This window comes from Hippopotamus amphibius, chromosome 8 (assembly GCF_030028045.1).
Source record: "Hippopotamus amphibius kiboko isolate mHipAmp2 chromosome 8, mHipAmp2.hap2, whole genome shotgun sequence".
Classification (NCBI taxonomy): domain Eukaryota; kingdom Metazoa; phylum Chordata; class Mammalia; order Artiodactyla; family Hippopotamidae; genus Hippopotamus; species Hippopotamus amphibius.
The window spans coordinates 98,384,618-98,408,483 of NC_080193.1; the positions used below are offsets into that span (position 1 = coordinate 98,384,618).

The 23,866-nt window shown below is 42.0% G+C and overlaps 1 protein-coding gene across 2 annotated transcripts in view; it reads left to right on the forward strand.

Moving 5' to 3' along the window:
• KLF7 (KLF transcription factor 7) overlaps window positions 1-23,866 on the forward strand; it is a 93,877-nt gene that overhangs the window by 63,849 nt on the left and 6,162 nt on the right. For both annotated transcript variants that reach the window (XM_057745038.1, XM_057745039.1), the window contains exon 3: window positions 16,984-17,107. In XM_057745038.1, the coding sequence (XP_057601021.1) occupies window positions 16,984-17,107 (124 nt within the window). The remainder of the gene's footprint in view (window positions 1-16,983; window positions 17,108-23,866) is intronic.

Here is a 23,866-nt window from a genome sequence, read left to right on the forward strand (position 1 = left end):
TATTTTGATAAGCAGAGCTTTGCCTTAATTATTCATGATAACGCTTGCCCTGCAAGGAGTGTGCCTCCCATGTCCCGGCAGCCTTGGCTCGGCTCGGTGCTGGATTCTCCGTGAGGTTAATGCCTAAACACCCAGCCCAGCTTTTCTTGCGATGGCGTCATGCTTTCACCTGTGAGAGGTGAGACAGGTGATGGTTGGGAGGTTCACGCACAACTGCCACCCCTTTCTAGGGGGCGGGTGTTAAGTGAGTTGGAGAAGGGAAGAAAGGAGGGGAGGCCCCAGCCCTGGTTTGAGGCACGACAGTGCAGATCAGGCTGCTTGCTGGTGCTGTACCTGTGTCCCTGCCCTGAATCCTGCCAAGGTGGGTGGTGATTTTCCCATCTCAGGGAGGAAAAATAGAAGCCTGAAAGAGCCCAGGGATACCCAGCTAAGAAGGGACTAAGGGGACTTAAGTCAGGGACCTGACTCCAGAGTCGATTCTCCTGCGGTACTCTGCTGGCATTTTCCAGGAAAGACGCCAGGAAGGGGCACAGGAGCAAAGATCCCACTCCGCTCCACCGCAGTCCATCCCATTTGCTGTGCGTTCAGCCCATTTCCTGATCTTAGCAGCAATTATCACCATCATTTCTGACAGTCTTCCAAAGTGATTCTTGTCTTGGACGAATCTTGAGTTACTTGTTCTGGGAGCTCTGGAGAAGGAAAGCACTTTGGAGCAGCAGGCGCTAGTTCGAGGGTACGCAGAGCATCCGTGATTCATACCTTCTGCCGAGGAACTTCATGCAGACAGAATACTGCGACCCCGGAATAACGTGATGGGCCGTTTGTACGCGGATGTATAATGACTCGAGGGTGGATCCTGAAAGGCCCACCCACTGTATTCATGGCAGAGCCTTGGGAGGCAAGCCTGTACACAACCTGTTCTTTCCCCCTTAATCATTCATTTTCTACAGCTTGTTGGCACTACTTTCTAACTATGTTTTGTATTTGTTCACTTCTCTCCCTCTCTGCTGTTAGAAGCAATGACATCCATGTTGCAGCCACTATCTTCTCTCTCCCAGACAGCTGTAGAGCCTCCTAGAGGGTCTCCCACATCAGCTTGTTTCCCTCTGCAATCCATTCTCCGTTTTGTAGCCAGGGTGATATTTTAAAGATTCAGATCTGCTCGTGGTCTGCCTCTGCCTAAAAGCTTACAGTGGCTGCCGTTGTTCTTAGGATAATGTCCAAATCCTTAAATGTGGTGTATAAGATGACTGTCCGATAGAAATATGTAATACAAGCCACGTGTGTGTTTATATATACATATCCTGGCAGCTGTATTTAAAAAGTAGTTATACTAATTACTCTTAATACAAGACTTTAATTTCAACGTGTAATCAGTATTAACATTATTAATGAACTATTTTACATTTTTTTTCCATAGTAAGTCTTTGATATCTAGCATTTTGCACTTAGAGCACATCTATATTCAGATGGCTCACATTTCAAATGCTCGGGAGCCACATGGGACTGGTGGCTTCCAGATTGGACCAAGCAGTCTGGCCCCTGCCTGGTTCCCCAGCCCCATTGTGTTGCTCTCTCCCTGCAGGACACACACTCCAGATCCTCCTCTTTGGGCTTCTGGGCTAGGTGTGGGAGAGGATGTCGCAGAGCAGTAGGAGTCTGAGGAGACAGCTCAACACAGAGCCATCTTCAGTCTACCTTAGGACCTGCAGGTCTTTCAGGCATTCGGAGGCATGGGCTAAGGATGAAGCCCTTGCTTTTCCGTTAGCCTTGGGGGTTTCCATTTTGGTTTATCTAGGACTGTGTCAGACTAAACCGAGGCTTTTTTTTTTGAGGAAGTGAAGGGAGTGAAATGGAAACCCACTGATAAAGTTGGTCTCTGGTATCACCTTTGACTGCCTATGCTACACAGAGATCCTGTAGTGAGTAGTACTGCTTTATGAGCTAAAGATGAGACTGTGGGACTTGAGAGGGGTGAGCGAGGGGTAGTTCACACCCCTGGCTTCTAGTCTCAGTAGATAATATTCCTTCACTTCTTCATTTTTTAAAAGTTAGAACAGCTATCGTATGGGTGCCTCTAAAGAGTTCTGACATTCTTTCCAGTTGAAAGATTTATCAGAAAGTACTTCCAAAAGGAATATGAACATTTATTTTTATTGTTGACATTTAAATAAGAGGCAGAGTGAGGTAGAGGCTGATCATCTGGACTCTGAAGGTGAGGATGCCTGGGTTTAAGTCTTGACTGTCCCACTTGTAAGCTGGTGAACTTAGGGAGTGGCTTAATTTCTCTGACCCTCAGTTTCTCATCTATAAAATGGGGGAGGATAATGGCATGTATCCCATAGGGCTGTTGAGAGGATTAAAGGAGAGAATAGCCATGAGGTCCTTAGTGCCCTGCAGTGCCAGCACATGAGTGCTTGATAAATATTAGCCAATAGCCCGTTTCCCCAGGATTTATAAAACACCATCATCAATTGAGGATTGATGGAATTGGGCCACAAGACTTGCCTCAGGATGGTCATTCAAGATATTTTCTTGGGAAAGATACATTTACTGTCTGTGTATAACGTTTTGTGTTTTTCTCTCTCACTTGGTTTCCTAATATATGTATATCTATGTGAGGAAGGAAAATAGAGACACCTCTTGAGGGTTTGATTCTGCCATCTGTGCATCCAATAGAAAAAGCTGAACATATATATTTCCAATAGGAAAATCTAAGATGTGAGGCATGGTGATATATATACCATATATTGGTGGTACATGAACTATGAGCTCTTTTCCTATTTAAAAAAGTTGTGCTTTTTAGTCCAAACCCTTTGTCTTTCTCATCCTTGAGACAGTGCTAGTTGAGAAGTTGGGGCTCTGATCATTAAATGAAAGATTAGCCCCAGGAGGTGGCCTGCTCCTAACACCCTAACACTGATCTCTAACTATCTTAGCTAGATTGCAGGCCTTTCTTTCACCAGGAAAATCTATCCGGGCACTGGGAGTTGGTATGAGTCACCTTGCATAAAGAAGGATATTTGTTGGGAATATTTTAATAATAACTTTGCCTACATAACGTTTTATAGTATACAAAGCACTTGCCCAGACATCATCTCTTTATACTTCATAATAGTCCTGCAAGGCCATCATCAAAGAAGAGATTAGCCCCATTTTGCAGAGGAGGAAAGTGAGACTCAAAAGAGTATGTAACTTCCTGAATCAAATAGTAAGTAGTAAGAGTCAAGACTAGAACCCAGGTCTCCTGTTTGCAAGTTGTATGTGTGTGTGTGTGTGTCTGTGTGTCTGTGTGTGTGGGGGGATCTGTGTGTATTTTCCTCTGAATTGTACTTGCAAACATGATACTCCATTTCCAGAAGTTCTGGCAACCTTTCTGAATTAAAAAAAAAAAAAAAGTGAGATTGAGATGTGAAATAATGTTTGTACTGCAAGTTTTCCATTTGGGCATGTATCGTTTTCATTCATTGGTTTCTGTTACCCATTGAATTAATAAAAACGTAAATGAAGCTATTCGTGACAGAGACCCAAGCTAACAGAGGCTTAAAGAAGATGGAAGATTTTTTCTCTTTCACATAAAAGTCCAGGCTCTCAGGCAGCTCTGAGAAGCTGTCAAAAGCCCAGACCCCATCTGTCCTACTGGTCCTCCATCCCAAGGGTTTCTATCTTTAAGGGGTCACCCATGTCCATGCAAGTCAAGATGGCTGCTCCCAGCCCTGCTTTCCAGGAACCTAGTTTTTATGCAACTATTTTGAAAGTGAGAAGGGGAGAGGGTGTCCCAACTTTTAAAAGTACAGCTTGGAATGGCACTGGTCACTTCCACTCACATCTCATCAGCCAGAAATTAGTTATATGTCAACATGCAACTGCAAAGAAGCTGCGAAGTAGAATCCTCATTCTAGGTGGCAGTGAACCTGGCTAAAATCTGGGGATTCTCTTATGATAGAAAAGGGGAGAAAGAATATAAAAAGACAACGGGCTGTTGCTGCTCTGCTCTTAGTCTTAAGAATAGTCTCTTTTTAAGACATTTAAACATGAAGCACTTGAATTCAGAAATTCTAAATGTATAATATGGTAAGAAAAAATCCTAGTGCATTTTAGTTTGTGGCATATTGCACAATCAAAATAACTGCAGGAAAACTAGGTTCCTGTGGTATGCCAGGAGTTCTGAATGGAAATTTAATTTACATTTTGCATTTTATGAGAATATTGCATTAGTGGCATCATACGACGTGAGTGGGAAATGAATAACTTTGAGAGAGTAAGCCTATAGGGTCAAATTAACCACATCTTAATATTCTTGCACTTTTTTTCCTTCCAAAGTATAAAGTCACCTTGCATGACGTTTTCGTCCCAGGATGAAAATTTAGTAGAAGAATGAAGAGAAAAGTATTTTGTAGCTGTGGGTTTAGCACAGACAAAATTAAGGCTGTTTGAGGTTAGAGGTATATAGGCTGACAGATTGTATGGGGGTGTTTTTACGTATGTGGGTGTCAATATGTTTGTGCTGAATTGTTTGCAGATTTGGGGGGAGGTGGTTTTGTGTGTGTGTGTGTGTTAATGTAGACTCCATGGGTGGCTTCAATCATTGTGTTTTCTTCCAAATTCCTATTACAAAGCAGCAGAAAGGGTGTAGGAGGATCTAGGTTACAGTACTTGAAGGAAGATTTGAAATAAGGACTAGTCATAGATAGTTGTTCAGTCAAGTTAATCGAGGGTCTTTGAAATGTCTCCACTGTTCTAAATAAGTCTCGGAAATACTAGGGTAAATAAACCCGACCTCTGCCCTTGTAGGGACCAGTTGGTTTTGTGAGGCTACAGCATGTAGACAAATCACTCAAGCAGTAAGATAAGACTCTTTTAAAGACGTTATAGGAGCAGAGGGGAAGGGGCACCCAGTTCTACCAGAGTTGGTCTAGAATCACTTCCCAGAGGATATGCTTTGTGAGGTACTGGTGCCACACATTAGGCTAGGCTCTGAGGATACAACTGTGTAAAGACATGCGCTTTGACTTCAAGGAATTCAGTCTTCTGAAGGGGTATGTGTGTGGCTTGTCATCAAGGCCCCTAAGGGTGTGGTTCTAACTCCTCTCCAGTCCATTCTTTTTGTTTTATATATAACTTTATTTATTTATTTACTTTATTTATTGGCTGTGTTGGGTCTTCGTTGCTGCACACGGGCTTTCTCTAGTTGCGATGAGTGGGGACTACTCTTCATAGTGGTGTGCAGGCTCCTCATTGTAGTGGCTTCTCTTGTTGTGGAGCATGGGCCCTAGGCACATGGGCTTCAATAGTTGCGGCACATGGGCTCAATAGTTGTGACTCACAGGCTCTAGAGCACAGGCTCAATAGTTGTGGTGCATGGGCTTAGTTGCTCCGTGGCATGTGGAATCCTCCCAGGGCAGGGCTCGAACCCATGTCCCCTGCATTGGCAGGTGGACTCTCCACCACTGCACCATCTAGGAAGTCCCTCTCCAGTCCATTCTTGAAATTCCTCTTCATATACTCACCCTTCACCTCAGCTGTGACAGCCACCTGTTCCTCATCTCTGGCCCTTTGCACCTGCTGTTTCTTCTCCCTGAAATGCCCACTGCCCTTGTCCCTGGCATCCTTCAAGTTTCAGTGAGGCTTCTCTCTTCTAGGAAGCCTATCCTGATGGTCCTACAGAGTCTTAGGGGTGGCCTCTTCTCCATACTTCCATGCACACACTTTGATCAGATACATGGGGCTTGTGTTGTTTGTGTTCACACATGGGGGTTCCCCACCTGGAAACTCCTCTAAAACAGAGACCCTTTACTTTTTGCTTTAATCTCCAGCATTGTCATTGCTTGGTGCATATAAGAACCAACAAGTAATGTTGGTTGAATCTAGGTTGTCACATTGAAGAGGCTGATGGTATTTTCACCATCAGTGAGTTAGGCCAGAAGTCTTGGTATTTGACTTTGCCTGCTCACTTGTGGACAGAGATGAGGTGTCGGAAACAATGCATGTTAGGGTTTGTGAAACTGGAAAACAGGACATTGCTGTTGATTTCTGATTGATCACTGACCTAGTCATAGGCAAGTATCATTCTTGAGTGTATATAACGTGCCTAAGCTGGTGCTAGACAGTGGGTGATGACAGAGAGGCAAGTGAGAAAGCATCTAGCCCCACACCTAGATACACGTTGGATACTCAGTCGTCTTTATTGAATTGGAGGTATAAGATGTCCCAGTTTTAAAAGCAATTTCCAGGTAAGGTGGGTGGGGAAAAGCAGGGCAAAAGATCAAGGCATAAAAAAGATAAATATCTACAGGAAATAGCAAGTAAGTGGCCAAAGCTATAGTTTTGTGAGGAGGAGAAATACTTTGGGCTAGGGTATCGTGTGGAGGACAGACACATCCTGAGTAGAGGACATCCCAGTAAGCAGGAAGGGCTGGGGAGGACGGCTGGGGGGTGTTGGAGAGTGAGGGCATTATGGAAGGAGTGGTGGATAGATTAGGGTAGAAAAAAGAAGGGAGATGGTTTTGTGGACATCTTTCCCTAAGTACCTAAGCAATGGTGTTTGAAGAGCATCTTGCTTAGGTTATCATTTGTCAAAATAAGAAACTAATATTTTCCTTTTGGGTTATTCTTTTCTTAAACTTCATATTTGGGTAAGGTACTTGTTTGGGTTGCTTTAGCTAATGGGGAAGTTCAGTCTCCAGAAAAAAAAAACAAAAAAAACAGGGATTAATCTTGGAAGAGAGTTAAGTTATATAGACAAATTGATGTTTTAAATCTTGACTCAAAATCTCTAGGGAATTAGATCCATATCTATTCAACTTGAATGGTAGTGGTCCAGGGGAAGGCCCATCTCTCCATCATCTGTATGTAAATGATCCAATTTGGGCTTTTTGAGGGTTGATAAAGGTACCTTTTTGCTTTTTAATTTAAGGCAAATTACCTTATCAAATATTGATTTGCTTAGGCCACTTCTCTACCATCTGCATTTGTATAATCAGGAAATAATTAATGATCACATTAGCTTAATGAGAACAAAGTCAGAATGCTGCCACTAGTCATTTGATAATTTCCAGAATCAGATCTAACTTGAATTTTGGATTATCCACTTTTATGGGTTTTTTTTATACCACGGGTCCATCTCTTTTCATACATACCATGTATGTAGCAGAAAATTAACTCTGTACCCTAATATAAGTGTTTCAAGCTTATATTATGCATTTTTTTAGTTAGCAAAAAAGGAAAACTTCATTGTCTCTAAAACAATAAATTAGGCATCATCTACTATTGTGACATGTGCCAGTTGATGACTGCCATGTGTCCTGGATCCGGTGAGATTCCTTTTAGCCTCCCCTCCCTACGCACTGATACTGGACATCCATCCCCCTCTTTTCCACATGAATCCCAGGTACACAGTCCTCTCCCACTACCCTCAGGCTCCCGCAGATCCTCCCCAGTAGGTGTCAGGCCTGCCCTCATTCAAAGCTCTGTGCTCCACAGTTATTCTTTTCCTTACTACCTGCCTCCGTGCAAGAAGAGTAGATTCCTGCCGACACTCACTTGAAGTCGTACACCTGAATTGCCAGCCTCTGAAATTCATAGGATCTTTGTGGAGGAGGGTTCCTGTTCTATGTTGGTTTGCTTCTGAAGGGCACACTCCTGCATTAGAGATATTATCACTTTCACAGTGGCTTGGTGATACTGTTCATATCAACTAAGCTTGGAACATGCTGATTGGGGCTAAAGTTACATTTTTTTTCCTCTTCATTTTTAAAATTAAATTTTGTAAAATGATTCAAAAATTAATAGTTTTGTCATGATTGTGAAAGTAATAGACTCTTCCTGCATGTATCCTTTGCAATCATTACATTTGAATATAAAAATCAAAGATTGGCCATGAGTTTGAAATTCATAGATCTTAATAGTCAAATTCCTACCTAAATATATCACATTGAATTGTGGGAACCTGGCTTACAGAGTTATTGCTAAATAGAAGAAATGCCCTACAAATTAATATCAAATGGTGTAGTTAATTGTGACAGGAAAAAAGACAAATGTTTTAACAAATTTTCTCTTCAAATTTAATTTCTATCTAGCTTTTAACTTTATTGTAACTTTGGTAATCACCAAAATACACTTAAATTTCCAAATTGATATTAAACTTTCCTTGAATTTATCCTTAAAAAGCTGACAAAAATAATTTTTTAAATTAATATTGGACAACAGCAACAAAATCAAGCCAGTAAGAATCAAAACAAAACAAGAAAAATTTAACCATAATGCCAGAAAAACATTTAGTTCCCCAAATGGTCATACTTACCTATTGTGCAACTTGAGAACATATAACTTCAGATATGAATGCTGAATTTTTTAATGAGTTTACGATCTTTGAGAATTACTCTCTTAAGAGTTGTGGGATTTTGTTCTTGTTTTGTTGAGAGAGGGAATTAATGGTACCTTACTGAAAATATTAGAATGCTGTGTACATTTTGATAAAATAAAAAATCAGTTTGAGAATATTATGATAACTTAGCCTTATGGGAAACATGCTATGGTATCTAAAAACACAAGTATTGGAATCACAGGTTTCACATTTGCAAAAACTCTAATTGCTGAGAGCTATACTTGTTCCAGCATCTGTGATCGTTGCCAGTTTTCATGACCAATCCAGTTTTCCTTCAGCATTTCAAACAAATTCACCAAGAATCTAATAGTTCACCTCCAAAGGAACGTTTTGGAAAAAGTTAACATTAAAGATGAAATATGTCCCCAAAGACTTGTTTAATCCTGTGTATTTCCTGGCTGGGTTTCACAAAGCTAGGTGGGTCTGAGAAGTGATTCAGTGCAATGCTTGGGCTCCAGTTTAAGTCTCATGGAGAAGCCCTTGTGCCCTTGCCCTGCACACAGAGGTGACAGAGGTCTCTGTCCCCATCGTCTTTTCTGGACTCCTGCAAACCTGCAAACCCCATTTTGATGTCACCATCATCATTAATGCACCCTTTGTCCATTTGGGACTTTGTAATTGACCAATCACTTTTATGTACTAGATTCCACTGAATCTTCATAACTATAAGGGAAGCAAGACAGGTGTTTTAAAATGTATTTTCCACACAGTTAAGAACAGTAAATCCGGAAGAAGCTGATTGACTCTACAAGGCTATATTGCTAGTATGTGGCAAAGCCAGAACTAAAAGAATCTCTTTTTAGATCACTAGTCCATTTTCTCTCCACCAGACCAATGATTCAAGTTTCGTTGAGACATTGAGGGATGCCTACCCTAATGGTCCTACAGAGTCTAAGGGGTGGCCTCCTCCACGTGTCCTCACACATGCATTCATCAGACACACTGGGCTTGTGTTGTTTGTGTTCACACATGGGGCTTCCCCACCTGGGAACTCCTGTAGCACAGAGACCCTTTACTTTTTGCTTTAGAACCAACAATTAACGTTGGCTTGAGTCCAGATTGTCACACTGAAGAGGCTGATGGCATTTTCACTATCAGTGAATTAGACCAGAAGTATCAGTGTTTGACTTTGCCTCTCACCCATGGACAGAGATGAGGTGTTTTGGATGATGCGTGTTAGGATTTGTGAATCCAGAAAGCACGGTGGTAAAGTAGCCTTTTGGGCTGGGCATTACGAAGAGTTTAGAAAGGATGACCCCTTACATTTGAATTAATGGTGGGAATTCTACATAGAAGATATATTTTATTTATTTTTTATTTTTGATATATTTTAAACAAGTGCTGTCCAAAACAGAAATATATACAAGCCATATATGTGATTTAAAATTTTCTAGTAACATGTTTCAAAAGTAAATAGAAATAGGTAATAATTTTAATAATATATTTTATCTAAACCAGTATATCCAAAATATTATTTCAACATAAATCAATATGAAAAAATTATTGAGATAAATTTTACATATTCTTTTTAATAATAAATCTTCGACATCCAGTGAGTTCTATGCTTATTACATGGCTAAATCCATATGCTAAACTTTCAACGGTTCAAGTTACAGTCCTACCAAAAGAAGAGTATGATAGTCTTTATATTGCTTCAACTTTTAAATTTTGTTTACAATTAAATTAAGTTGGAAGTTCAGATCTCGAGTTGCCTCAGCCACACTTCAGGTGCTCACAGCCACATGTGGTTTGTGACTCCCGTATTGGGCACTGCAGTTGTTGACAGCTGTGGGATGAAGTCAAACTCCTTTCTCACCTGTCTCCATTCTGAAGTAGAAGCTTTACCTCATTACGGATATAAGGTTTAAATTTTAGATTATAGACTTTTAAACAACCATTTTAAGGTGGTGATCCAGGCAATGAGGAGTTACCCTAACCCAGGCCAGTTACTATTTTATTAGTTGTTTTAAAAATTAAAAAAATAGAGTGAATGTTTGTATGGTCTGTAGGGTGCTTTGTGTAAATTCAGTAACTCAGGTCCTAGCACCTAGCTGGCTTTTGGGTGAGCAAGTAATGGATGAATGAAAAAAATCAACGTGGAACATAAATGAGTACACATTTTATTTTATACAGTAGTTATCAGTGCTTTTGAAATTCTGGAAAATAAAGCCCTTGTCTCATTTCTCCATCAATCCACTAACCTAAAAACCTTGGAAACACAAAACATTTAAAATTCAGCTGGGATCTAAGAGGAACTCAGACAGTTTTTCAAAGAAGAGTTAATAACTTGAAGTATTTTTTAGTTGTAGCATGTACACCCTGAGAAGGGATTGCCAAGCTATGGAGTGATGTTTACTGGTTACTCTTTTTCCAATGCTCAGAAAGCTTAGTGACATTTTCTTTCTCAATGTCTTTATTCCCCAGGTGGCTTAAATTCTCTAGCGCTGCTGAGTGTCATGTGAAAGCAATTGATGGGTCTTTGCTGGTTTCCTCTGGATGTACTCAGTGGCAATATAAACCCATTACAGAGTACTCTCTCTCCTTTCCATTTTGCTTTTCCATTTCCTGATCTGCAAATTTCAAACTCCTAATCCAAGTCCCAAGGAGACTAGGATCTTAACATGCCCAGATAACAGAAATCTAGTAGCTACGTTTTTTTTTTTTTAAATAAAAAGAAATAGATAAAATTAGTTTTAACTGAAACCTGGGTACATCAAAGTCCTAGTCTTCTTAGGAATTGGATTAGGAACTTGAAATTTTGTAGATCAGGAAATGAATGCAGAAGATTTGCATTAGCAATGTTTATTTTCAAGAGACTTTTAATGCAAGATTCTGACACATGTTCTTATTTCATGCTACAATTTATATCTTAAAGGCAAATGTATAGTGCAATACGTTTGACATATCACTTGCACTCTCCCAAGCACATCTTCAGTGAGAACCTTTACAAATGAGTTCCGTAAAATGACGCACTTGGTTTCCCAGAGGGGATGTTGCTCAGGAGACTGATCCCAAGGGTGAGATGAAGGTTACGGGAAGATTTTCAGGATACTCCTTTTTTAGGCTCAGGCAGATAGGGAAGAAATGGGAAGCAGTCTCTGATGGTGAAGGAACACAATTCATTGTAGAGTTTCACATTGTAGTCCCTGTCACAGAGGCATGGCTAGGTTTAAACAAGCAAGCGAGTATTTTCTACTCTTACGCCAGTTCAGTACACAGAGAGGGACTGAAATCACTCGGGCTGTCCTACCTCTCTGTGTGTACTTGGGTCTTTGTTGCACATTGGGATGCGTTATTCATGCAGTGTCTTCTACAGGACTGAGCCAGGCCCTGCTTTAGTGCTGTTGGTATCACAGTGAACAAGAGATGCCTGCAGGAAGCTTCTACTCTCCTAGGGGAAGCAGACAGTAGTACCCACAAACAATATGCAATCTAATTTCAAATCGACTAACTGGTATGCAAAAGATGACAGAATCTGCTGCTCAACAGAGGATGGGGAGGGTAGGTGCCTCTGAGGTGGAGATATTTGAGCATTGACCTGAGTGAAGTGAGGGAACAAGAGTGTCCCAGGCAGAGGGGGTAGCAAGTGCAAAGGCCTTGAGGTGGGAGCAGCCGGATAGGGTGTGGGGAATCGGAGTCGGGGGTGGGGGCAGATCATGTAGACTCTCTAGGTACCATAGGACTTTACAGGCTTTTGACTTTTATTCTAAAAGCAGTAGGAAACCATTGGAGCATTTACACTTTAATTTCCTCTTAACCTTTTTCGCGTCATGAACTTCTTTGGCAGTCTGGTGAAGCCTGTGGAACCCTCTGCAGAATAATGTTTTTAAATGCATGAAATAAAATCCAGGGAATGTTAAAGAAAGCAATTATATGGAAATATAAATATTAAATTCCCCTATAAGGGACACATATGCTCTGATTTACATTTTCAAAGGGCTGTTCTGACTGCTGAAGGGAGAATAGACTATAGGGTCCAAGGATGGAAGCATAGAGACCAGTGAGCTTGAGGCAAGCTGTTTTCATTTACCCTGTAGGGCAGTGGTCTCCAAGTAGGGATATGCAGCAGTGCAGGAAGAAAAATTCATAACTTATATTTATATTTAATTGACCCTAATTCTTTTAAATTTCTATATTGAGTATATGTTTTATAATATCCTAATATTTAGTACATTAGTACATTTATATAATTTTTGAATAAACCTACATGTATTGGTGGTGTATGTTCAAAAGGTAACGGTAACAGTCTATTTTCATCAGTCAAAGGTGATGATCGTGACATAGGGATCACGGTCCCTGTAAGAAATTTTTTAAAAATGCCATACCGCTTTAGACCACATTCCATTGCAGAGGCCATTTTGTGGAGAAGCATGCATTTGTGCCGTGATTCAGCCTTGCTGAATGTCAGTCCTGTTTCTCAAGCATCCTTAACTGTCCTCATATGACTGTGAATCTATTTACACCTGATTAGACCTACTATCGCATCTGAAGTGACATGTACTCCCCCATGGAAACAGTCTCCTGGGGTTAATAATTTCCAGGAAAGAAAAGTAGTTCTTGATATTCCCCCTAAAATTTAGGGGCTTCTGAAGAGCGTCTTCTGCTGGCCCTGTGAACTGCGCAGGCACTGTCATGCTGCCCTGTCCACCCTCTGTCACGAGCTTGCCTTCATTCACACACTCCTTCGGGACTTGAGGCCTGATGTCTGAAGCCTGTCTCCCATCTGCCTGTCTCACAGAGACTTCTCTTGAACATTTTTGTTCACTTTTAAGATGCGGTGAGCCAGATGGTGGGCATTCTAGGTGCCGTAAGTATAATGTGGGGCCGGGGTATGACATTTTCTGTTTTATACCCAGGAAGAGTATCTTGAGCGGAGCAAGGAGAGAAGGGAGGGTGAGGGAGATGAGCTGATTTTGCATGAATCTTCTCAGTTATAACTGAACTGCCTTTTTCTTTTCTTTCTTTTCCCCTCCCTCCCTCCTCTCCTCCTTCTCTGTCTCCCACTCTCTTTCCCTTCCTTCCTTCCTCCTTCCCTCCCTCCATTCTCTCTTTCTTCCTTCATATTTTTCTTTTTTTCTTTCTTTCTCTCTTTCTTTCTCTTTCTTTCTTTCTTCTTTCTTTTTCTTTCTTTCTCTCTCTCTCTTTTTCTAAAAGACTTTCTTTTCTTTTGTAAAGAAAGCCATTCTTTTATAAAGAAGGAAACCCAAGCCTTTCATAAAATGAGCAGAAATTCTCAGGTAGAGTATTAGGATAAAAACTAATGCATTGTGGGTGTAGGTGGTTCCACCCCCAAGATCCAGCAGTTGGGTGTTGGTGTCTGGGAGATATAATCTTGACCATGCAAAGTCCTGACAGAAGAATTTCACTGACTTGAGAGTAGATATTGGTTTGTGGAAGTGCGTATAGAACCCAGAAATGAGGCCAGCCTAACCACACTATTTGTGAGCTTTAAATAGGAAATTGTATTCCCAATTCTTTGTATTTTCCCTGTCCCTTTGATTTCTGAACTCTCCCTGTTTCAGGCACTACTCCTTCATTTGGTTGAGTTCTTTCTTGGTTATTTTAAATTTCTTATTAGCGAGTATTCGCAGAAATGGCAACAGGTAGGTCAATTAATCAGACACTGGAAAAACAGCTTGACGAATCACTATAGCGTAACTTGTAAACTAGCAGGGCACAAAGGGGCTTGTCCTCAGTGTTATTCTGTATAGCACCTGCTGCAAGCAGGAAACAATGTTGTGTGACACGATTCAGAGCCAAGTCAAGCTGTTTGTAGTTTCTGTCTGTGCAGCGGCAAAAGAGACACAGCCACTGGAAGGACTACTGGGAAGAGCATGGTTGGTTTGTGCCAGGAATTAACAGAGCATCTACATTAATTTCTGGAAAATAACTAAATCCTTGATGTTATTTGTCAGAATAAAGCAGAACAAAACTAGTTTAAAAAAATTCAACAAGGGGAAAAGCAAACACTTTGAAATTTTTGGAAAAACTACGCAAAGACATCTACTTTAATCTCCTTCATTTTCTCTCTGTCCTTCCCGTGTCCTTCAGAATGTGATTGCCTATGATGGATGGGTCTGTTCGATTGTGGGATTGATTTTGGGGACTGGATGTCTCAGCTTGTTGCTGTAGACTGTCATGGGATTTCCAGATGCCTTGTTGCATGTGGGGTGTGCTTGGTACCTAAGGTTCCAGTACCCTCCAATTTTACTTGCATTTGAAGGCCTTTGGGGGTAGAGGGCATTTTGAATTTGTGAAGTCTTTGGTGCCTCATTCTTCGTTTCTTGTTGCTGTTGTTTGTGCCAGACTTCCTTGAAGTAACAGAACCCTGTGGGTGATCAATAGCATTAAGTAAATGATGCCCACAGGCCTTTCTGAGAGGGCACTTCTCTCTCCAACTTGGGTCTCTTATTTCCCCTTCAGCATCCCACTCATTTGGAGCAGATCTAAAGAACACAGTTTTTCTGTTCCATTCTCCATGAACATACTGAGAAAATACTTAAAACTTAAAAAGACTCTCTGTTTTCCAATATTTACGTTGCCCAGAGTAACTCTAGACCCAGCTGTCTGGAGCCTAAGCCCTGGAAGTTTGTGCTGACAACCAGTTAAACCTGTCTCCTCAGCAGCCTCTGAGGAATATAGGTGAACGGGGAGGAAAGGGGGTTCAGATTAACTAAGCATTTACCTTGTACCAGGCTCCAGAAATGCCTTATACACAACTTATGCAAACCTCACAATAAGCACAGAAATCTCACCCCCATTTGACAGATAAGGACACTGAGGCCTGGTGTCTGTAACGAATGAATAAGATCCCAGGTGTGCTAACTCCCAAGCTGACTTGACCCCTCCACTCTTCACCTTCTCTGTAGCAGGTGCACTTTTCTAAAACTGCAGCTTTAAGGATCCAGAAGGTGAACTTTTAACACTGCTCAGTAATTCCTTTTTTTTTTTTTTTTTTTCCTAGTTTCCAAAACTGAATGGGTTTCCTCCTGTGCTTCTGGCCCTCCTTCATGTCCTCTTGGTTCAATTGAAAATAAATGCCTGTGTTTCTCATTCCTCTTCCCCACAGGTCTTACAGAGCAGCAACTCACTAGGGCACCGATTTAATGAAATAAAATTTTCAATCATGTTTGGTTCAATTCTAGGTGATACAAATAAAGAATTGTGAATGCTTTGTAGTTAAGTTTAAAGGAAAGGAAAAAGGTAGAAAGAAGAAAGTGGGTCAAGTATAGTATCTGGGCAATGTCTCCTTAAGTGCTGCCTGGTGAAGGTTGAGCTATTAAAAATGGAGAAATAATGGGGCAGCCGTACTACTTTGGCACTTGTGTATCTGGAAATTTCGGGTTTGGCAGTTGGTAATATTTACCAGTTATATGAATCTTACCTATGCCAGGCATTGTTCTGATTAATATATAGTATATATGTATATTAATTTATCCTCTCCAAACCCTTGAAGGTACATACTGCTGTTATCTCTAAGAAAACAGAGATGTTGATTAACTTGCCCAAAGATAGACAGTTACGGGCAGAACCAAAAGTTGAGCCCAGGAAGGTTGGCTTCAGAGCTGTTGACTGCTGTGCTAACCAGCCTTTCACTTACAGGGCTCAGTAACTCTCATGATTTCAGAGATCATTTTTCTTCTTATTAGAACCAGCCCACCATAAAGTTGGAAGGGTAAATATTTGTCATGTTTGGTGACAGACGTTGATGGGTTAAAAAAAAAAGGTCTCAGAAAAAGTCATGTACTTTCTCTTCCATATTCCTCCATCTGTATTTACTGTGCGAAAAGGTCACTTGAGCACAGAGCTCAAATTTCGTGCTTTTAAGCAGCTTCACCGTGGCTGAAACCTTGCTCTACAAATTGACTTTTAAAATATTTTGTAGTAATGTGTATTGCTCTCGAATATGATTGCTCTGGAGTCATTAAGTGATGAACTTCTTAAATAGGACTTTTGCAACTGTATTTTACATAAATACCAGGAATCCTTAAGTGATTTTTGTTTTACTCTCAAATCGTAGCCTTTTCTCGTGACTGTCCATCCACTCACATTTACTGGAAGGAACCGGGGTTCTGGGAGACCTGAGCTCTTTGCCTTGTCAGTCAGCTGCCTAGCTACAGTGTGTGGTAGGAGGGAAGAGAAGGAAGAAGACTAAGAAGGCTGAAATGGTAAAGGACTGTAGGTTCTGGAGAAAAATAGAATTAGAAGCATTTGTGGTTCAGATTAAAATAGCACATTTCCTTTCTGCTTGGAGTGGGGGGGGTCAGCGTGCTCCAGGGAATAGAAAATAAATAAAAATTGATCCCTCACCAGTCGAAGGAAATGCTCTGCCTCTGGGAACTGAAATGACAGCCCCAGATTGGAAGATCGTGTGAAACCACGTTTGAAGGTTAAAAATAAATAAATAAATAAATAACAACACCAAAAACACCAGGAGACAAAAAAACAAAAAAGGTGACGTGCTGTATGAGGAAGTGTTAGCCTTTCAAGAATGATTTTACAGACCTTTCCCAAGACTGAAGAATAGCAGACCCCGATCAGGTGCGTGGCCATTTTGTTCCTGTGGCTGATTCTGGTCATTCCATCTCTTCTTGCAGGTGAGAAGCCTTATAAGTGCTCATGGGAAGGGTGTGAGTGGCGTTTTGCACGAAGCGATGAGCTCACAAGGCACTACAGGAAACACACAGGTGCAAAGCCCTTTAAATGCAACCACTGCGACAGGTAAAGAAACTTCGAAGCTGCTGGAATGGGGAAGGGAGGTGGTGAAGTGGCGGGTGGAGGGGGGCGGGGCCGGGCGCGCTGGCTGTGTGCTCTTGGGTTTGTTACAAGCCTCTCTCACAGCGGCTCAGGCCTGGGAATACCTTTTACTTCTCCACGGAGGAAACCAACCAGCTAAGGGTGCCTCCTTGCACGTAACCAAGAGCTGATGGGAATTCTTGGGTCGGCTATGGAAGTATTTAATGAACACCAGAAGCGCGATAGTCACTGGGTATCAATAAGACAGCGCGCCTGCCCTCAAGGAGATGATGTGACAGATCATTTTAGTATCATAGGAAAAGGAATAGGATAGAGAAGGGTCACCTGTAGCTTCTGATCTTTTTATTAACATCAATACTAACATAAAAGAATAGAAAGCCTGCTTAATGGAGGAAAGGTTAGTTATGAGGCTTTCTTCGAAGCATTGTTAAAAGTGAATTTATTGAGGAGAGTTCCCATTCTTTGGGGGGCCTGAACCATCCTTCTTTGAAAATAGGTACAAAGTTCTAAAAGATGGTGGAGCTTTGAGAACTTATCCTATAATTCAATTTCAAACCTTCAGCATTTGATAGTGGAAGAAAGAGCACGTAGCAACAGATACTACACAAGTAATAGTATCTGACAGCCCTGGCATTATCAACCAATAAACCCCAAAATGGAGACTCTGCAGGCCAAGGTGAAGGCAGGATTAGGTTTAGACATAATCAAATAATGGGCTTGCATCTGAGCGTGTTATCCTTCTAATCCTATTTCTGTGTTTAAAAGGAAGCTTAAGAAAATTAACCATCTTTTTAATGCAATACTAAAGGTCTCGGTTATGATGAGAAAAATGCTTCTAATACGATAAAAGCCCTGAAAGCCTCAGGGTTCCCCGGCTCGGCCAGCAGCTCGCAGGATGGCAGGAGGGGTGTGCAGGATGTCCGCAGAGGCCTGGCTCTCTGTCGGAGGAAATGCGATCGCTTTCGCATCCTGCCTCCCCCGGCCCTGTGCCGGCACCTCCCTCACCAGACCTTCCTCTGGAGTAGTGCCTGTTTGTTTGGAGCATGGGGCAGGAGTGGCCAAATCTCATGGGTGGCCAGTTGGCTTGGTGCTCCTTTAAGATGCTTATAAAGGAGCATTCAAGTTTTTCCTCCTTTTTTTTTCCTTTTTCCTGAAGAGGCTATTTTCCTCTTATCTTCATTCTCAAAGAACTAAATAAAGCCCCCATGCCTCCTGGAGCCCACAGATAACCTCCCACCCCAGGGCTGAGGAAGTATACTCCATGAAGCTATTGTCTTTCAGTCCCTTGGAGCTCTCGTCTGCTACCCAAAAACACAACCTGTTTTTTTCATTTCTATCCCATTACCTCAAAGTCCCCCTAAATTTATGTGAATCAGCAGCTGTTCTTCTACAGATTATGTAGTTCAGTAATGTTTCTCCTTATTTGACACCTTCTCTTGACTCCCATCTCAAGCTCATTCCTCTCTAACCCTGGCTACTAATAAAGAAGTTATATAGATGGTGACTCTTTGACCACAGTCCTTTGAGGAAGAGCATTGTATCAGTGGGGATGAAGAGGAATCCTTTGTGAGCTATCAATTTGTGGTGGTAGTAGGTACACACGAGTCGCCCTGACCTGAAGGGCAGTGAGGTTATTACTTGGAGACGGTGTGTTACAGATAGCCATCATCCTTGGAAACAGACAAAAAATAATATGGGGAAATTGCCAGAGTTAGTATTGGTCTCTTCAAGTCCACTGAGTTATTAAGTAAGATGCAGCTGTCCAGCACTTGACATATTAGGATTAAACCTGACCATTTGGGTGATTTATATGGAGCAGTATTTCATACCAACTGGACATTTCAGTGAAGGACATGTCAGGGATGGGTAATTTGGTTAGTCTTTTGCTTTATTTTCCTCATACTCTGGTTTCTGGAGCTAGAAATTTGTGGAGCAGATGGTACAAATTCTGTGACGTGGTATTTGGGGGAGCTGGTGAGTAGCTCAGGGTCCTGTGGCATGGGCCAAGAGTAAGTGCGTTTCACCAGTATCAGAAATCAGGGGGTGGAGTCTCATTAGTGTCTCCTGACAGGCAGTACCTTGTACTTCAGTTGCAGGAATTGGCCTAAGAATAGAGCAGGTGGTGCAGGGAGTTGGAATGGTCCCAAAGCCGGTAGAAGGAAAGCCTGGAGTGACCAGGGACTTGGCATTCCTTAGAAGACTTTTACCTTCAGAAACAGAGGATATCTGTAGCCCTTAGGAGGACACTGAATTCTGTTGGTGCCACAGTGTGTATGAGCCCAAGAAACCTATCTCTTGCCTCGTATAATTGAGCAATCAGACCACGCTACTTAGGGGCTGAACTAGGCTTGGGGTTTCTTGTCCTTAAAGCAGGTACCAGGTCTAACTCATACTTTTATTTTGCCTAACGGGTGGATTAAAAAAATACATGAGTTTTTGTTTGTTTTGATAACATTTAAAATTGCTAAATGCCACAAAAATCTCTGTCCCTGGCTTTGTCTGAAAAAACTGGAAGATCTGGTAACAGTGGGCTCACATTCCCACGTGGCCATATTTTCTGGAGCTGAATAGTGATCGCTCCCTTTCAGCGATGGCCCGCGATCGATCATTTCTCACAGTCCCTCCTGCCCTGCCACCGTCTCCCCAGTAGGAAGGCAGAGCATCAGTTTCTGTGTATCTTCACCCTCCTGTTATCTCCTCTTAATGAAGAGCAATATTTCTTCCTATCCATGCCTTATTAGAAGTGGAATCAGAGAGAGTTTCAAAGTGCTGTGTGTTTCTTGCGCTTGACCCATCGCACCCATTTCCTTTATCTGCCTGGCCCCTGAAGACATTGGGTTTTGTGAGCTGGCTTCAGGTTTGGGTTGGAGGAGAAAGCAATGAAGTGACTCTGCCATTTTCTTACTGACAGACTGAACAGCGCAGGCCCCTCAGTGATCAGCTGCTTGGAGGCATGCGTCTTGTTTCTCAGCCCTTAGAGCACGCGGTAGCTGCTGATGGTGGTAACCAGGGCTGTTTCCAGAAGTGGTCACATGCAGACACGATCCAGGGAGACTGCTCCCGGGCATTTTGATCTTTTATCTAAGTCAGCCCACTAATAGGTGGTGAGAAATACCAACCCGTATCTAGCCCTTTGGTGCCCTAGAGGGTTGCTGTGGGCTTAATGCGCATGTGGCTTTAGTGGGCCTTTTTCATAAGCAAGAGAAACAACAGTAGGGGTGTGACTAGTTCTCTGTAATGAACAAATTTCAATCATTAAGGACCTTCTTACTTAAGGTCATCTGACTGCTGTGTAGTCATAAATACCCTCTGGGGGTCTGTTACCCTTAGAATTATTTAATTCTGCATTTCTAGTTGCTGAGTTTATCTATTACTTTTTACTTTACTATTCCTATGTGGAACTCAGTAAGCATAAATTAATAAATATAAATTAGTCATGACTAAGCATCTTGCTGGTGTATTGAATTTAAATAAAACCTCAGTGGTGAGGGACCTAGTCTAATTCTAAACATCATGTACTTCCTGGAATTTTAACAAATAATGATGCTAGTTTGATTCAGGAGGAGGGCAGTGACATTTCACACCACGTCAAAGATTTGGTTTGTTTTTCGCTTTTATTTTTTTCTGAAAGAACTTGAAGGGTAAAGATAGATGCTTGTACATATATTGCGAGATACCAAGCACAGGCTAGGCAGTTGGTAAATGCAGAATAAAAGTATAGAACACATGCATTACTGAGTGGTAATTTCAAATGAAGTCCTCTATCAAGAATACTGTTGTCCTGTAAGTTCTCAGGACATGGAAAGGAAAGGAAAGAGGTTCTGTACTGCCAAGACTTCTACTTTGCTTCTTACTGTCTCGAATCCCCATGGGCCTCTTTTGGACATTCAGGGGTCTTGGTACCTGCTCTGTTGCTTTCTTTCAGGTCCTTACTGCTCAGGCCTGAGCAGATTAACGTCTGGATTCGTTTTCTAGTTGCTGCCATTACCAGTTGCCACAAATTTAGTAACACTCTTCCTTATCTTTACAAATTTATTATCTTGTAGCTCTGTAGGTTAGAAGTCCAACACAGGTCTCACTGGGGGTACAATCAAGACGTGGGCTGGGCTCCACTCCTGTCTGGAGGCTCAAGGGGAGCATCCGTTTCCTCGTCTTTTCCAGCTTTCAGCTTTGCCCGCGTGCCTAGTCTCCTGACCCCTTTTCTTCATCATCAGAGCTGCTGAGTCCTTCTCATGCTGCCATCTCTCTGGTTTTCTCTTTTAATTCCTTCTTCCGCTTTTAAAGACCATTGCAATGACATTGGGCCTACCCAGGTAACTCAGAGTAATCTCCCTGTCTTAAGGTCAGTTGATGAGCATATTAATTCCATCCATAGCCTTAATTCCCCTTTGCCTTTGAACCTGACATATTCACAAGTCCTGGGCATGAGGTGTAGATATGGGGGGAGGGCCACCCCTTATTCTGCCTACTACAAACTCTTTAAATGGACAGCTCAGCTTGACCTTCTTTTTAGCCTAAAAAGCAGGTATGGCTAAGAGCCTGGGCTCTGGAGTCAGGCTACTTGGGTTCAGATTTTGGCTTTGCCTGTTTTTGATGAATATCTCATCTGGAGTGGAGATGAGTGGTAGCTTCTTTATAGAGTTCTTGTGAGGATGTTAATTTTAAAAAGGAAATACCTACAGCAGAACTTCCCAACTTAGGTCTTCCTCTGTGCTTTTGAGATGAAGGAAGGAGATAAGGCAGAAAGGAGGAAGGGAGGGAGAGAGGGAAAGAAAGAGAAGAGGCAGTGGGTAGTACTGAGTGTTCCTTCAGGACAGGACAGAGTCGTGCAAGTCAGATATTAAATTCCCTGCAGGCTGTATTGCTTTTTCTTGTACCAATGACATCAAGTACTTGCTTTTAAAGAAAGTTTATCACTGTCTTTTAGTAAATCCAGTCCCCTTTAGATGGAACTCTAAGGGATTATCCAAGTATTTTGCTCATACCAAATCAGAGCCTGAAATAAGTGCTTATGATTAGAATTACTATTATTCAACATGTTATTGGATTAGATCATTTTCTGCTTTCCCTTTTTTTTTTTTCATTTTACATTTGTTCTGTTTTGTGTCATTTCCTTGAGGTTTTATCCTATATTTGTACCTGTTTATGAAGTGAACACAGTGCGTGGAGAATGTTGGGATCAGGGGACAGGGCCCTGAATGAACAAATACAGGGAAATGCTGCACTGAGCAGGAAACCTTGCTCACCTGAGCTTGCTAATATCCCAATAAGAGTTTTGGACTGTGAGTGTGTCTCAGGCCTCAGGGGCCCTGGGAACATCCTTGCAGGGAGGAGGGTGGCCAGTTTCTGGATGAGGATCCTAGGGAGGACACACACCCAGGGCTAAGAAGGAGTGCTGTCTGAGGTGCTGATTTCCCTGGGATTCCAGCCAGAACCTGAGATTGTATGTAGGCTTCAGGGATATGGAAATGGTCACCCTATTAATTACAAGTACAGAACCCGGACTCAGACTGGTGTTAGCTTCCAAGGGTATTTATTAACTCAGATAACTAAGAAGAACCGAATTTGATTTGTCTTTAGGCTTGGCTGGGTTCAGGTACTCAGATGTTGTCATCAGGACTAGAAACTCTCTCTCCCATACTGCCCCCGGCCCCATTTTTCTCTGTTGACTTCATTCTCAAGCAGGCTCTTTCCCACATGGCCACATGGACACCAGCAGCTCCAGGCTTCAATCTTAGTATCTTAGCCCCAATGGAAAAGCTTCTGTCTTCCAGTAGTTTCAGCAGATGTCCCAGAGCTGGCCCTCATTGACCTTAGTGGCTCACAGGACTCTCACTAAGCAGATCACTGTGGCCATAAGTTCAGCCTTAGTAGGAGGGTCAGCCCCATACAGTTGAGAACACAGACGAGTTGCTGCCCCAGGCAAAATCAAGTTGTTGATGTCGGAAGAAAGGAGAAGGAGTGAAAACAACCACTGTATCCTCTCTGAGGCTGACAAAGGCACTCAGTGGTGGACCTTGGGTACCAAGAAACAGTTCAAAAGAGCAGGCTTAGATCTGCCTGGGTTCTCACTCCACGACTGAGACCCCAGCCTTGGTGTCCTTACCACATGCACACAAATGGGGTGTGACACCATCCTTAATAAACGTGAGCTTTTTCTCCATTTGAATGTAGAGTGTCTGTACAGACCTGCAGGTATAACAGGCAGCATTTCTGGGCTTCCATTGTAAAGCTTAAGACTGAAGTCTGGGTGTTGAAATGTTAGATTTCATCATTTGATGGTACAGGCTTTATTTATTTGATGGTACATTCTTTATTTATAGTATACAGGCATGACGCATATCATTTCCAAAACCCTTTTACATTTGTTTCTTCTTTAATAATGACAATTACAATAATAATAGTTAATATTCATCGAGATCTTACCAAGTGCCAGGGAATTTTCTAAGCACTTTACATAGATCATCTCATTTAATCCTCACAAGGAATCTATGAAGTAAGTGCTGTAATTGTCCCCGTTTTCTTTGAGGAGGAATTAAGGCACAGAGAGGTTAAAGTGCTTAGAGCCACACAGCTATTGGAAGAGCTGGGATTTGAACCCAAGCAGTCTGACTCCTGAGCTCACCTTCCCTACACGTCTTGTTTCTCAACACACACACACACACTTGCCTTTTTAAGGTCGGGCTAATCATCTTCTAAGGCGTGATGGAAGTTGAGTTCTTT